Source organism: Mobula birostris, chromosome 5, assembly GCF_030028105.1.
Source record: "Mobula birostris isolate sMobBir1 chromosome 5, sMobBir1.hap1, whole genome shotgun sequence".
Classification (NCBI taxonomy): Eukaryota; Metazoa; Chordata; class Chondrichthyes; order Myliobatiformes; family Myliobatidae; genus Mobula; species Mobula birostris.
Window position 1 is genome coordinate 117,128,778 of NC_092374.1, and position 17,403 is coordinate 117,146,180.

Sequence of the window (17,403 nt, forward strand, 5' to 3'; positions counted from 1 at the left end):
CAATTCACACTCCATGAACAAATTTCCTTCATCATTAAAATGGGAAGGAAGGAGATTAAGTACAGTGGCACCATTTGATCACCACTTGAAGCAATTTTGGGCCATTATATGTTAACAAGTTCAAATACAAATAGTTTGACTTCAGACAAGATAAATAAATGCTTGATTAGAATCTGCAAAATTTAAATTTCTCAAACCAAGCCAGTTATTATAGAAATATATCCAAATCTCCCTACTGTTTACACAAAACAAAGTAAAATTGCAACTCACCAAGCATTGACTACATAGAATATTATATTAACATAAAAACAATGAAAAGCTAAATAAGAACCAAGCCAGCAGTTCGGTCAGACCTTGAAATTTGGATGAGCCTTCAATTTGTTAGTTACCCCCATACACTTTTTTGAGGAAATAACTTCTAAAACTGCTTAAAATGTGAGTATTTTCCCTCAAGGAGAACGTAAAGAATGTCTAACCAATAGGAACTTGAAGGTGTTTATTTATAACTGTTAAAAGTATCCAGTGGAACTATTCATCTGAAAACTTTACAGTGGAGATTGTCAAATGTGCCAAATGAAAATACCAAACTGGTATAAAACTGAAAAAAAATTGGCTTGTGTGTGTTTTCTCCCTCCAAGTACAGGATTGAATACAATGGGAGATGCAGTCAGCAGCTTTGTTTTATGTGATTTAGTGCAGGTGGCCTTCCCAGTGCATCAAACAGAAACATTGGAAAGAAGGTCAGTCAAGAATCCTCAGCGCAAAAACACAGGTAGTGCTGATGCAAAAAAATATAATCAGAACACTGTCATTACATAGAAAAATTAATCCTTTCTTTATACATTTATACAGTGGTTAAAAAAGATACAGGACTAAAGGGTAATCTAAGCAACTGTCTCCCTCAGGCCGTCTGCTAATTTCTTTGGAAGCAGCTCTTTCTTTTCCTCTGTGCTGACTAAGGAGTTCCGGCAGTTTGATGCGTCCAAGTAGAGTTTTGCGTAAACAGGATTTGAGTAATTTGTTGGCTGTCAAATAAAGAAAGGATAAAAGGTCAGGTTATTGAATTTTAAATATGACTAGATCCTTAGACCACTGCAAATGAAATTCTGCATGTACAAAACTCACAAGATAATACTAAATTAGCATTTGTTCCTGGTACAAAAGGATATTATATTTGTTATTCATTAAAATTGAAATATAGATGCCTGCAGCAAAAGCAGCATGAGGGCTATGACATGATGGTTTTAGAATCAATTTAATATTGTGGTTATATGCCTGTATTTTCATCAATCTTTCATGGGATTTTAGTATTTCTATCCTCAGCCACATTCAAACTCATTAAATGCTCTGTGATACCAGTGTTGAAACTAACTTCACCTTATAAAGTGCACACAGTACAAAATTAATACAAGTTAAGGTAAGAACAAAGGTAAAATTATTCTCAATAAAAGAGAAGCCAAATTGTTTGAGGTGAAAAAGCTGCAGCGAACATCGTATTGGAAAATCTATGGAATAGAATTGATGACCTATTCGTTGTAAACAGATTTTCAGCAAATGATGACAAATGATAACATTGAGATTCATGGCAAACATGATTATATCTTGTATGAATATTATATTCATGCTTGGTCTTTTCAAAGGGTTGATGATGTTGCATTCTCTATAAATGAAATAACAAATGCATTAAAGTCCAAGAGATCTGAATTTTCTTCACACAGAGTGACCTTGTTATTAAGAAAGTATGTAGCATTGTTTTGAGCTCAAATGGATTAACAGAATTTAGAGCAGTTCTTTGATAATATCTGCAAGGCCAGTATAAATATTACCATTCAATTATTAAAGATAAAATTTGAGTTAGTAATAAAGAAAAGTTGGTGCAGCACGGTAGTGTAGTGGTTAGCACAATGCTTTACAGTACCAGCAACCTTGGTTCAATTTCTACTGCTGCCTGTAAGGATTTTGTACATTCTCCCTGTGACCAGATGGGTTTCCTCCAGATGCTCCCATTTCCTCCCACAGTCCAAAGATGTACCAGTTGGCATGTTAATCAGCCATTGTCCTGAGATTAGGCTAGGGTTAAATTGGGAGTTGCTGGGCAGTGTGGCGCAAAGGGCCAGAAGGGTCTATTCTCCATTTTACCTCAATAAATAAATAAATAAATATCCAGTGGGCTATTAATAAAGCTATCAGGCTGTTCTGTGCTACTCCTATAGAATCAAAGGTGGATTTTCCACAACACTGCACTATGATTCCCTTCTTGCCCAATAACATTTAGGGGAAACTAAGAAATTATTTAATTTTTGTAATTACCTCCTCCAGATTGGCATATACGTCACTTCTGAGGTCAGCTTCATATCCTTGTGAATATATGCTGTGTTATGTTGTGCTTGTACCCTTATTACTACATCTTCTGGATACTCCGAATAGTTTGGGTTTGATCATCTCAGCCCATTGCATATTCACACGTTAGATATATGTAAATGATCACTAAAACCAGCATAGAAACAGGCTCTTTGACCCAACTTGTCCATGCCAACAAAGGTAGGTTCTGAACTAGGCAAATATGATGATTTTTGGGCCAAATTTTGTGAACCTGTCCTATCTATGTAATATATCTGTCCAAATGTATAAAGTTCAATGTAAATTTATTATCAAAGTACATATCTGTCACCACACACAACCCTGGGATTTATTCTCCTGTGGGTATACTCAGCAAAACTATAGAATAGTAACTAAAATAGAATCAATGAAAGATCAACCAAAGTGCAGAAGACAACAGACTGTACAAATGCAAATAAATAACAAGAACATGAAATAATGAAATAGATTCATTAAAGTGAGATCATTGGTTGTGGGAACTTGTCAATGATGGGGCAAGTAGTGTAGTTATCCCCTTTTATTCAAGAGCTGCTGATGGCTGAGGGGTAGTAACTGTTCTTGAACTTGGTGGTATGAGTCCTGAGGCTCTTGTATCTTCTACCTACTGGTAGCAGTGAGAAGAGAGCGTATTGTAATTGCACCCACTGATATCATCTCCTGTGGCAGCTTGCTCCATATGCCCATATCACATATCACAATCACTGTATGTTTTGATGTACATGTCATAATCCGAATCTGAACCCTCTGAGTGGGGAAACTTGCCTGTTTTAACGCCTTTCAATCTTTCCACCTTCATCTTATGCCTATGTCCTTAGTTTTAGGGTTTTCCTATTCTAGGAAAAGGGCTGTGACAACTCACTTTATTTATTAGATTAGATTAGATTCGATTTTATTGTCATTGTGCAGAGTACAGATACAAAGCCAATGAAATGTAATTAGCATCTGACCATAAGTGCAAAAAAGTAGTATTACTTACAAAATAACTGCGAATAAAAAGTAAGTGCTACAGCACACAAATATAAAAGTACTGAGACAGTCCAATATAGGTGCAATACTGTTTAACGTTGTGATATGAGGCTCAGCAGGGTCACAGCCTCAGAGAAGAAGCTCTTCCTGTGCCTGCTGGTGTGGGAGCGGAGGCTCCTGTAGCGCCTACCGGATGGGAGGAGAGTAAAAATTCGATGGTTACGGTGAGATGCATCCTCGATAATGCTTTTTGCTCTGCCCAGGCAGTGTTTCTCGTAGATGTTCTCAATGGTGGGCAATTGGGTGCTGATAATCCGCTGGGCAGTTTTCATAACCTGCTGGAGTGCTTTGCAGTCCGATATGGGACAATTGCCGCACCACACTGAGATGCAGTGGGTGAGTATGCTCTCAATGGTACAGCGGTAAAAATCTGTCAGTATCCTGGGACAGAGGTGAGCTTTCTAGATGCTCCACAGGAAATAAAGGCGCTGTTGCACCTCTTTGATCAGGATGGAGGAGTTCAGGGACCAGGTGAGATAATCAGAAATGTGGACACCAAGGAATTCATGCCCCTCAGCCTCCTTTGCTTTCAGAAAACAATCCCAGCCTATCCAGTCTCTCCTTACAATTCAAGTCCTCTAGTCCCGGTAACATCTTTGTGAATGCTTTCCATACCCTCACTTAATCAATACCCTTCCTATAGTGTGGTGACAAGAATTGCAGACAGTATTTCAAGTGCATTCACACTAATGTCTTGTATACTGAAATATAATGTCCTACTCTGTACTCACTGCTCCAACTGATGAAGGCAAGCATGCATGCATCTTCCTCATTACTTTGTCGATAAACGTCTCTGCTCTTAGGCAACTATGTACTTCTACCTTTGGGTCTCTCTGTTCTGAAACACTTTTCAGGGCACAAATATTAACCATTTATGTCCTGCCCTGGTTTAACTTCATGAAATGCATCATTTTGCATTTGCCCAAGTTAATATCCAACCACCATTCCTTATCTCACTTTCTTACTTGATCTAGATCCTGTTCTAATCTTAGACAATCTCCATCACTATCCTGCAATTTTAGTGTCATCTGCAAACTTACTAATCCGGCTATCTACTTTCTCACCAATATTGTTAATATAGATGACAAACAACAGTGAATCCAGAATCATCCCTGTAGCACATGACTATTCACAGACCTCCAATCTGATAAACAATCTTTCACTACCACCTTGCCTCCTTCCACCAGGAACACTTTTATTCAACTGACTAGCTCAGTCTGGGTTCCATGAGATTGAATCTTCTGGACCAGGCTATCATGCAAAAACTTGTTAAAGTTCACTGCCCTAGCCTCATCAATCCATTTGATCAACTTCTTCAGAAGATAAGTCCCCCGGCCTGAGAGCATATTGAAGTGGCAGGGCCTGGGTCTGAGAGAGGAATAAGCCGTGGTTTGGCCGATTTAAGCACCAGGCCAGAATGAAAAGTTCAAGGGTGTCGGGGCCAGAAGAGAAGGTCGGGTCAGTGTTCAGATCACTGCTCACGAGGCTTTCTCATCTCTGTGCTGAACTGAGGCTGTGGTCTGCAACTAACGGGCTCCCAGAATGGCTGTGAATTCACTTTCAGTTCTGAATACTATTTGCTTACTTCTTTGTGTGCATGATTTGTTTTTTATTTCTGCACATACTTTGATAATAAATGTACTTTGACTTTGGCATGTTCTAATAAGGACTAAGGTGAAGTATAGTAAAGTAAGGAAAACTTGGATGACCCTAGAGATCCTAACTTTATTCAGGAAGGAAAAGGAATCTAAAAATCAGACAGAGCCATTGTGGAATATAAAGATAAAAAGAAGTGTACAAGCAGGTGATTAGGAAAGCCAAAAGGGGTATGAAATGTCCTTGGCAAGTAGGATGAAGGAGAATCCCAAGGCATTTTATACTTATAGTAAGAAAAAGAGGATAATTAAGGAGTGGTCCACTCAAGGAAAGAAGAGGGAATTTGTGCTTGGGGTTAGAGCCAATGGTTGAGGTTTTAAATGAGTACTTCATATTAGGTATAGATAATTGGAAATGAAATTATTGCACCAAAAGAAAATATAGGATTGTTTTGGGGAGATTTACTGACAATCAATAAGATTTTATGGAGGAAACATTTGATTAACATCAATTGGGTGCCAGGGTAAAGTAATGATTAGCGCGATGCTGTTACAGCTCGGTGTGCCCTAGAGTTTGGAGTTCAATTCTGACACTGTTGTGTGAGGAGCCTGTACGTCCTCCCGGTGGAATGTGTGGCTTTTCCCTGGGTGCGTCTGTTTCCTCCCACAGTTGGAAGATGTACCAGGTAGGCTAAGTGTTTATTGTAGACTGTCCCGTGATCAGGTTAGGGTTCATTGGAGTTTTAAGATTGCTGGGGCAGCGTGCCTCAAAGGGCGGGAAGGGCCTACTCTGCCCCGTATCGTTAAATAAATAAATTGTCAATTTTGGCCATTTTGATTAATTTTGTTCTTTTACAAATAAGTGCTGCAGAAAAGTAAAATGAGCAAACTTACTTTCTTGGAAAATAATTTCCCAGTTCATGAAAATACATACCTTTTCTGGATCTAATGTAAAGTCTGGATCTAACAGGCCTTCAGCATTTTCATGTCTACGGTCAACTTCGTACATGTTATATGTCGGATTTCCAATTTCAACATTCATCCCTCCATTTGACAATGGATGCCTCCGGACTGTTTTCACACTAAAAGAACATAAAAAAAAAACAAAAGTTATATGAACATACTTTAAAACCTTAATAGAAATTCAACAAATGAACCCTGCTTATAGGTCAAAGTACAGAAATAGTAAGCTGGTGTTTGTCTGCTCTGACTATATATTGGAGATGGAATACTTATTGACAACAAACTTTGTACAGATTATGCTGAGTAACATTAGTGCTGATGAATGGAGTACTTGTGAGACCAACACTGCCAGACAGGATTAGATGCAGGCTAACAGTACTTCGATTCAGTCTCAAAAATGTATCCTTGCATCAAAAGTGGTTATCAAACTTACTTCACCAGTCTGGCAGTACTTTTCTTCCATTCCCTGAACCTAGAGTTTTGGTCTCCTTTTGAAATTATCAATTTAGTGCCAAAATATAATGCACTACCAATATATTCTATCATGCAGGAAGACAACTGAAGCAGCCCAAACAAATTTAACTTCAGATGCTAAAGGCAAGCAATGAAACATTTTATTATACATTATTATTTTATGGGTAGCTTAATGTTTAAGTCACTGACCGTTGCCTTCTTTTGCAGATGACGATTCCAACAATGATTGCAAGAATCAAAATGGCTAAGATAACAACAGGGATAATAAAAGTAATATTTCCTGTCAAAGAGGAAAAGAAACATATAATATAATCTGCTTGATATAATGGTAAATGCTCAAGAACTAATGCTTAACTTGGTTAAACTGAGTAAATACACATTAGGCTGACAATTGGTTTTAAGTCATTTTCACTGAAATCATTGTATGAGATACATGCACTGTAGCATTTTTTTTACATGGAGACAGAAATAACACAAAAAAATACAGGTTTATTCAGAGCAGATCATTCTAACAATCACTTCTGAATGAAATTACTTCTTCCTCTTCTTTTTCTTCACGTGCCTTGCGTGTTACACGCTTGGGCGATCACGGCTCTCCACATCGAATGATCCCTCGCAGCATCAATGATATCTCACACACTTATTTCTTTCACAGTGTCCATTTATTTTCTTCTTTGCCTTCTTCTACCGCGTTTCCCAGGTATACAGCCTTGTAACGTAAGGCATTCTATTTCTCCCAATGAAATTACACATATTTGAAAATAGATTGGTTACTTCAGGTTTTGATCCTTGCTGGCAGGTCTGGCCATTTCCCGGTGTCAGATATGTACCTAATAAATTACCAAGTATACAAACTGATTTTCATTCACACTGCCATAAATCGGAACTCAAAAGATGCAACCTGTGATAATTGTGAAACAGTTCCACTACAAATTGGAACAAAAAGTACATTTCTGCTTTTCTTATTATTTAAAAGAACAGTACTGATTTTGGAAGACCTGACTTGCCAGCTTCAGGCCTCATTGCTGGTGTAAGCATGAATAATATGTAAATAACACATGTGAGTACAGGACACAATAACATCATATGTGTGAGTACTATGTATCAGTGTAACCAAATTTTAGTCTAGAATATGTCACATGCCTTTATTGTTCTGAGGATTTTGTGGAAAAAGAAAACCTGAAGAGGCTTGAGTTATATACACAAATGAGAAAATGGAATTTAAAAAATGGAGTTCAAATATCTGGATAGGTAGATGGATGGTAGGGGTATGGAGGACTATGGTCCTGGTCGTCGTCGTCGTGGCTATCCCTCGAGGACGAGGATGATGGTCTTCATTCTGTTGATCTATTTATGGGCTCTCAAGTGGCTTATGAGTCCAATCTTGGCTTTGAAAGTTCTTCCGCATTCAGAACAGGAAGTTCCAGATGGCAGATTGGGCTTTGGTTGTTGCTGCCTCTCTTTCCATTTTCTTCTCTTTCTTCTAACTCTACACATCTGTTGGCTTCGAAAGTTGCTGTTCCTTCTCGGATGATGGTTTGCCAGAGTTTCCTGTCCTTGGCATTGGTTTCCCAATTGTTGATGTCAATGTTACATTTCTTCATGTTGGCTTTTAAGATGTCTTTGAATCTCTTCAGTTGTCCACCTCTTTTACATTTGCCTTCTTTAAGCTGGGAGTAGAAGATTTGTTTCGGCAGGCGTTCATCTTTCATCCGAACAACATGACCGCTCCATCTTAGTTGGTTCTTGATGACGTAGGCTTCAACGCTTGTTGTTTTTGCTTCATTTAGCATGCTGATGTAGGTAGTTTCAACAGTTCAGCATGGACTAGATGAGCCAAAGGGCTTGTTTCCATGCTGTACTTTGCTATGACCCATTGAAGTTTACAACAGTTGTAACAACAGATAGGCTGAAATTAAGATAACTCACTGTTGACTGGGCCCTTTAAGATCACAAGGAAATATTACAAAGTATTTATTAATTATGTGCATAAAATACCTGGAATGATCTATAAGATAAAATCTTCTATGGCATTTTCATTTGAGTTGGATGTTAGGCTTGGATGGATCAGCTACTTTTCAACTTGATGTATTTTCATTCAAATTTTCATCCAAGCATAAGGTAACCTACTTGATTACCAAATATATATATACACACACACACATATATTTTTTTATATATATATATATATATATATATATATATTTGTATCCATTAGTCTCATGAGACCGTGGATTTGCACCTTGGAAGGTTTCCAGGGTGCAGGCCTGGGCAAATTTGTATGGAAGACCAGCAGTTGCCCATGCTGCAAGTCTCCCCTCTCCATGCCACCGATGTTGTCCAAGGGAAGGGCATTAGGACCCATACAGCTTGGTACCAGTGTCGTTGCAGAGCAATGTGTGGTTAAGCGTCTTGCTCAAGGACACACACTCTGCCTCAGACAAGGCTCGAACTAGCGACCTTCAAATCACTAGACGAACACCTTAACCACCTGGCCATGTGCCAACACATTCCCAAATATACTTCTGCTACCTTATAAATAGTTACATTATGAGTATATTACCATTGAACATTAGCAAAATTTTTTGGTTTGTTAACTGTTTTCAGTTAGTGCAGGGGAAAATGATAACTATAATAGGCTTATTAGGATGATACCCATTGTTATCACCAGCCAAGTAATGGTTTACCACTTATTCATTTACATGTAAAATTGTCTCTTCTATTATATGATAAAGAAAAGTCACTGTTGTCTACTCTTTACTTTGTGGTGTTTGTCAAAATGAAATTAATATGACATTTCAGCTGAACCTGCATCACTGTTAGATGAAAGTCTCCTGAACAAGTAATTTAAAACTAATAAAAACGGTTTTATTTTAAAGATCTTCTATTCGTGATGAATGGTAGCTTAAAAGCAATCCAAGTGCTTGCTGATACCCAATGTTTCTGCTGGGTCTTTATATTATTCTCTCAAGCCACAGGTCAAAAAGTCTAGTGCATGATATTTCAACACATTTACAATGAAAGACTTTTATGGCAAAACACCTTGGAGCTGACAAAGCAAGGCAATTGCAGCCTTCTGAGCCCGTTTTCAGGTCCAGTGGTAACAATCAATGAGAATTAATCAGGGAATTACAAATTAATTAGTGCAGATCAGAATTCCACATTAGTTTATTGCCTTGTCACTAAATGTAGAAATAAACACAATGTTACTGAGCTCAAGGCTACCAGCCACAATTGCTAAACTTGTAAACCTATTGATTTAACTCTGTCACCTGTAGGTGAAGCATTTGTAAGTTGCTTCAACATTCAAAAATCTTCATAAAAGGCAATAACCGATTTACTCTGAAAGATGCCCTCAAGTTGATGAGAAAACCGATGTATCATAGTTAAAAAAGAACTGTTACCTTCAACAACTGCAATGCATGCATTTGTAATACTCACTCCCTCTGGTGTTCTCTGTTTTGCTGCTTTTGGGAGCTGGTCTTTCACATTGTGTACCAGACCATTCATCTGAACACCTGAAACGGATCAATTAAAAAAGTAAAATTAATTTACTGCAGAATTGACAATTTCCAAAAGGCAGTACTAGCAGACATCAGCAAGAGTAGACAGCACTTAGCAACATGCATTAAGGATCCAAAGGCAAATTGGTTTAAAAAAAAGGTTATGCTTTGAGAAGATGATTAAATCTGATGTAGCTCATCAGCATGCCATGCATAAAAGCAAATAGTTTACAATGATATTCAAACATGCTATAAAAGCACAAAGATTCTACTGGAATTCAAAAATTTTATAGCAAAGAACAATTTTTGGCATAAGGTCAAAACCTACTTGCACTGAGGCTCATTAAGTGCAGTTAAAGTGCAAACCCCTCCATTTTGGCAGTAGTAATCACAAAGGTTAATTTTCTGGTCACATCGATCACTTTTAAACCCCACTGTGCATCTGCAGAGTTACAGAATATAAGTGGTATTAAAATGTTGTATTTTACTAGTAATGTAGGACTTCTGACATTTTCTTTTACAACTGCACCAGTTTATTTTAAGAACAAAGATGATAATGTCACAAGTAATGCCTTTGCGCAGTCTAATAATCCTAATTAATTGAAGACTCCTGATACAGCACCAAGACAAGAATTAGCCTCAGAAGAAAATTATCTTAGAGATTACCACACTTCACGTTATTATTGCATGAGGACATGGTTATTGTATAACTCAAATATGTTGATTTAAATATCCTGGATATTTGTTTAAATAATTACATGTTTCTTCAAGTTGTTGCAACTGGCCTTAGAGTTACATGTCAGAGAAAATAAGTTTCCATAATCTGATTATCTTTAAGTGTCCATTCCGAAGTATATGCTGGATTGAACATAAGGTACTGGAAGAGATTGGCTCCTATTTACCACACAGTTACTGCTGAAGCTTTCATTTAAAAAGTGCAAGTTGTGAAGTGTTCTGGAGTACCGCCAATCCATGTCTGGGCCTGTGAAATCTTTTCCCATTTCATATGATAACCAAGTTTCTCCAAAGTCACTACAGCTTAAACATACATTATCGAAGTAGCTATATGTGACTAAACTTCAGTTCCACTGAGTCAATGGGACTGAATTTCAGAAACAAAGTGAAAAACTTAGTTGCTCTTATTAAACAATGGCACATCTGTATAGGGTGATATGGGGATAGAGGATAATATGAGGAGGCGTGGAATTCTGTTTTATATTTTGCATATGTGTGTGTATTTTTTTAATTAAGTGCAATCGTGAACAATAGTCAGATCAGAAATGCTGATCAAGTCAACTGGTTCCCAAAGAGAACTCTGACCGGCCGATCAGATGGTTCACTGCTGCAAATCATCTGATTGATCCGACACCATGTGTGTGCGCACTACATGTTCTGCTCCAGATGTGGTTAAATTTCAAAGTTTAGTATATGTAGGAATAATACAGGTTTCAAATGTGATAGATAACCTTTAACAACAACATCTTCAAAATAAAGAGAAATTTCTTTCTTTCTTTCTTTCCTTCTTTCTTTGTAAATGGGTAACTAAAAGGTTAAATTAAATTTATAATTAGAACAGATTTGAAGTCCTTTTGGATTCAATAACTATTTATAACTACAGCAATGTAAAAATAAATCATTATTGAGGAAATCACTAGCTTTTTTTCACAAGCATTGACACCATATAGATATACCATGTCCAATGTAGATGCCAGTGTTCCAAATTGAATTTAAAAACATATAAAGCTCAGGCATCACTGGCCGAGAGAACCAGGATAAATCTTTTTCAGATTAATGACTGATTCTGACCAATATTCTAAGACGTTAACTCTTTTGTTCTCTCCCTATATTTTGCCTAACTTGTTGATTATTTATTTAGTATTTTGTTATTTTTATCGCAAATCACGGGAGATGAGTACTGTCAATGTTGTTGTAAAAACCAACAATGGAACATTTTTATGTCGAGCTATAGTTGTTTAGTAATTTGCTGTTCCTCTCTTTCTTCTAATTCCTTCCTTAAATTGAACTTTTATTCCAGCTGTATGGTTATTTATCAGTATTTCAAAAAGGCTTCATACAGTTTACTATTCTTTCCTTTCAGATCCATTCACTGCTAACGATGCTGGAGAAATGGGTATCAAGTACAGGCAGATATTACTAAAAGAAACTCCATAACCAAGTTTAAAACCAATGGATCACAAAGATGTAAAAGCAATGCTTTGGGAAGCAACCCCATTTGAATGTTCTGGTATTATTGCATTGGTTCCTTTAACATAAAAATGTGCAGTGTTCAAGGAAGCCCAGAGAGTTGTGAAACATTTTGTTTATACCTTCTCAATGTTATATTAATAGATACACTTCTGTAACATCTTAAAAACATTGAAAATTGTAACTATCTTAAAGATTAGCTTTATTTGTCACATGTACATCAAAGCATACAGTAAAATGTGTCATTTGTGTTAAATAAAATCAGTGAGTATAATGCTTAGGACTGCCTGCAAGTGTTCCCACATTTCTGGTGCCGATATAGTATGTCCACAATTTACTAATCTTAACTGTGCGCCAGAGCTCCCAAAGGAAACCTACGCAGTCACAGTAACAACATACAAATTCCTTATAGACGGCGGTGGGAATTAAACCCTGTTTCGTGATTGCTGATACTGAAAAGTGATTGCACTAACCACTACGTTACCATGTTAGATTTAATATTTTCTCTTTCCACATTATGAAAAGACCTTGCATTTACTGATATATCTTTATGACCTATTGACTTTCCTACATATAGTATCTGAAACTTAATAAAGTTGAAAAGTAGGAAACATAACAGTTAGTTTTGCACAGAATTAGTTCTTACAAATACCAACTTTATGGTAATCAGAATTTGCAAAAGAAATCTTTGTCATGATGCATAATTTAGTGAGGTATATGAAAATGTAAAGCAAATTCTTTTGTTAATTCCCAGGTTGCACATGTTTGAAGATTCTGAGAGATACAAATGGAAAATTGAGCCCGACTGCAATCTTAGTTAGCAGGGGGCAGGCTTATCTGGTCTGCTGCCAGGGAGTCTGAAGCTACAATAAGGCTTCTGATGATTTTCTCAAACCTGCACTAATCTGTCTTGGCTGGACTGTCACCTCTTTGTATGTCTGATCCACCCCCCTCACCACTGTATGACTGCAGGTGACCATCAATACCCCATTTCCCCATTGTTGTCTCTTCTTCTTATGCCTCCATCCTCCCGATACTTGAAAAATGTTTTGTGGCAAATTTGATTTCTTCCACTGTTAAACAAAGGTGGGGTTTGTGAGCATGTACTCATGGAAGGCTAATCTCAAATAATACCTTAATTCTTAAATGTAGTAATGGTGTGGGGTGTAAATTAAACTACAAACTTGACATATTAGTCAGCTCAGCGACATTAAATAAGGGATAAGTATTGGCTACTTTGGTGGATTAAAAATGCTGCTCCTTATATTAATGGCTTGATTATTTTTATGTTCAGCTAAGACTGTGGAGAGGGCTGAAATTTGAAGACTCATCTGAAAGATTGTATATTTGATAGAAGCACTTCCTCAGCATTACACAAGATGGTTAGGCTAGTTTTTGATTTTGAGTCTCTGGTGTGGAACTTTCCGAATCCATGATAAGAATGACACAGAGACCCAAGGGAAAGAGTGCAGTTTGTAATCCATTTGACATTTTTCAACTCTAACGCTATTTATATCTGCATTTATAGTCACCCTGCCTTCGCCTGCTGTATATCTCTGAAGTTAACCTAAAATAAGAAGTGATATATGCTTTTGAATTTTACCGTTGTTTAAGTGTACTTCACGAAGGACCTAGGTGGATGGAGAGCAACATGATTTAATTGAGATGCGCGTGGATGTGGCAAAAAAAAACAGAGAGAATCATATGACGGTGTTGAAAAGAGGGGGCAAGTATTGAATAAGTCTGGTTGACCATAGCTACAAATGTAGAAACCTTTACAATATTACAGTGAAAGGTACATACAAGACCATAAGATGTGGGAGCAGAATTAAGCCATTAGGTTTATTGAGTCTGCTCTGCCATTTCATTATGGCTGATCCATTTATTCCTCTCAGCCCCACACTCCTGCCTTCTCCCAGTATCCCTTCATGCCCAGACCAATCAAGAATCTATCAACCTCTTCCTTAAATATACCTAATGACTTGGCCTCCATAGCCACCTGTGGCAATGAATTCCACAGATTCACCATTCTTTTGCTAAAGAAATTCCTCCTCATCACCTTTCTGAAAGGACACCCTTCTATTCTGAGGCTGTGTCCTCTAGTCTTCGACTCCCCCACCATAGGAAACATCCTCTCCACATCCACTCTATCAAGGTTTTTCAACATTCAATGAAGTCACACCTCATTCTTCTGAATCCAGTGAACTCAGACCCAGAGCCATCAAATGCTATTAGCTTACTTTGAAGTGCAATTTTACTTCCTATTTAAAAAATACACAAACCAAGCCAATAGTTTAAACTGTGCCATTCACAACTAAACTGAAAGGAGTATTGCTCTTTGCTGACTTTTACCCTTAAGTTGTAAAAGAAATGGAGGCTGCAAAGACATGACACGTTGTAAGTTATATTGAACATCTCCCAAAAATCAGCAAAGTAATCGCAGAACCAGTGTCTGTAAATTGAAATGTTGACAGGATGGTAACTTTGCACCGCCTATAAATTATCAGGTAAAAAATTCTTCAGCAGCTGGGTAAGATGCATTACTTGAACAATGCTTAACAGGCAAACAAATGCACATTGTTTGGTAAATCCCATTTGCCTATAATTTATGATTTAATTAATACACAAAGTGTCTTTCTCTCATATTGAAAACTAATGATTGAGAGGGGATCAGCATTAGTAGGTACTTGATGGTCAATATGGACACAATGAGGTGAGGTGCCTGCTTGTATGCTCTCTGATTGCATAACCCCTATCCAATGCTGGGATGGACAAATGTATCTGCACACATTGAATGGTGAGGATGTGTCAAGTCGGTTTATCCCTAGCATTTGTTGGTGCACCATCTGCCACAGGGTCATACTCACAGCCATGTCCCTCAATCAATGATGGTGTAAATGAGCAATCTGTGATGACGGGCGTGGAACTCCATGATAGAGAATACATATTGTGCCAACATGGCTTTTTTCCAGTTAGCAGGGTACTGATTCATCTGCAAAGGCAGGGTGGTAGATAGCAATCAGGAGAATCTATTTTGCTTATATTTCAAGGGGCCTGTAATCAATGTTATGTCTCTAAGGGTCATGACCCACCACACGTACATTACTGAACTATCACCTCTCATGGGTATCCCTTGTCAGTGACATAATCAGGGATTTTGATCTCCCCATTCTCTCTATGACCCTCTCATTACAACTCCATCACACTCATGGCAACTTCCCCCTAATCACTGAAGATACAACATTTTCTGTTTTACTGCTTTCATTACAATCATGCAGACAGTCATTCAGTTGAAGCAGAAATTCACTTGCCCTTCTTCCAATCGGTATATTGTACTTAGTGCTTACAATCTGATTTGCTTACGTTGGAGAAACTAAACACTTATTGGGTGACCAGTTTGCAGAGTGAGTAGTGTCATTCAGTGAGCAAGAGTGACTCTGAATTTCCAGTCGTCTGTTCCTTTATTTTTCCCTTTCACTCCTTATTTGTCTTCAAAACCTTACCTTGCTCTAACAATTCCCAAGATAAATTTAAACAATAGTCACAGGACATATCACAGTACAGCATGAGAAAAGGCACTTTGTCGCATGAAGACTGTGCCTGGTATGATGCTAAATGAAACTAGTTCTTTATGTCTGCAATGATGTATATCTCTCCATATGCCCCATATTCACATGCATTTCTAAAAGCCCCTCGACCGTCACTATCATATCTACTTCCATTACCACTCCTAGCAGCCTGTTCCAGCCGCTGTGTAGTAAAATTTGCCACACACATCTCATTTACACATTCCCTCTTTCATCTTAAAGCAATGTGTTCTCATAATCAATATTTCTATCTTGGGTAAAAGATTCTGACTGTCTATCCTATCTAGGCCTCTCACAATTCTATGAACTTCTATCGAGTGTCTGCTCAGCCTCCAATGCCCCAGGGTTTGTCCAAAGTTCAAAGTAAATTTATTATCAAAGAACATAAATGTACACATATATAGAACATATTTACAACCCTGAGATTCATTTTCCTGCAGGCATACTCAAAAGATCTATAATAGAATAATAACCATAATATAATCAATGAAAGGCTGCATCAGCTTGGGCATTCAACCAAAAGTGTGCAAAAGATACAAACTGCAAATGCAAAAGAAATAATTAATAATAATAAATAAATAAGCAGTAAATCTCAAGTACACTTCCTAATCTCCAATATCTCCTGATAGAAATTCCCTTCTAATCCAGAGAGAATCCTGGTAAGTCTCTCCTGAATCCTCTCCAAAGGCTCCACGTCCTTCCTGTAAAGGGGAGACCATAACTACATACAATACCCCAAGTGTGGCGCAACCAATTTTCTAAACAACTGCAATATGGCTTCGAGTCTCTCATATTCCATGACCCTAATGATGAAGGTGCACATGCCATACACATTCTTTACCACTCTATTTGCACTGGTAGTTTCAGGGAGCAATACAGTCAGATCTTTAAATCCCACTGTAGATAAATTCCTCTTACAAATAACTTCTCATGCAATACATACGTCTGGATTAAACTCCATCTGCCATTTCTCCACCGAGAAAAGTAACTGATCTGTAATATGCTACATTATTTGATGATCTCTCTCAAAGCTCCTCCCTTGCCTCTCTCAATAACCTTGGATAGATTCTATCAGGCCCTGTGGATTCATACTTAATGCTCTTCCATCTAAGTACAGAATGTAGCCCTATGGACCCAATAAGGACTTCAACAATTCCATGTAATCCACTTCTGTCCCTTCACAGATGTGGTTGAAATTTTCTTTCCTAATGTAGTCCTTCTTTACTCTCCTGACTTCAAATACCACTTATTAGAAGTAATTTTTTTATTTGTATAACATCAGTCTACGCCCTATGAGTCCTTCTCTCTGTTCTCCCCATCTCCTTGGAGCTTAAAAGAAAGTTTGATTTTCACTTGCCAGTTCTAATAAATGATTCTTGACCTGAAACATCCATTCTGTTTTCTCAGTATTGCATGCTGCTTGATCTGCTGAGTGCAAAACAGTGTTCTCTGTTTTGCTACAAAGTGCTCCATTTCTGAGATGTTAAAGGTCCTTTCTTCCCATTAGATTGATTTTAAAAATCTCATAGACCTACTGAAGAAGAAAACACTTCTGGTACTTGAAACAAAATATATCCCTCAATAAATATCACTAAAACTAAGTGATCTGTAATGTAAGTCTATTTATGACACCTTGATGTGCACAAATTGGCTGTTGTGTTTGGCAACTTA

The 17,403-nt window shown here is 37.5% G+C and overlaps 1 protein-coding gene across 1 annotated transcript in view; it reads right to left on the bottom strand.

The window, feature by feature from the left end:
• Positions 1-565: 565 nt before the first annotated feature.
• LOC140197951 (low-density lipoprotein receptor-related protein 1-like) overlaps positions 566-17,403 on the bottom strand; it is a 2,495,129-nt gene continuing 2,478,291 nt past the window's right edge. Inside the window, exons 87-91 of the mRNA XM_072258609.1 lie at positions 10,269-10,382; positions 9,879-9,955; positions 6,627-6,717; positions 5,935-6,082; positions 566-1,025 (exon numbers count right to left, since the gene is read on the bottom strand). Coding sequence (XP_072114710.1) covers positions 885-1,025; positions 5,935-6,082; positions 6,627-6,717; positions 9,879-9,955; positions 10,269-10,382 — 571 coding nt within the window. The 3' untranslated portion in view covers positions 566-884. The remainder of the gene's footprint in view (positions 1,026-5,934; positions 6,083-6,626; positions 6,718-9,878; positions 9,956-10,268; positions 10,383-17,403) is intronic.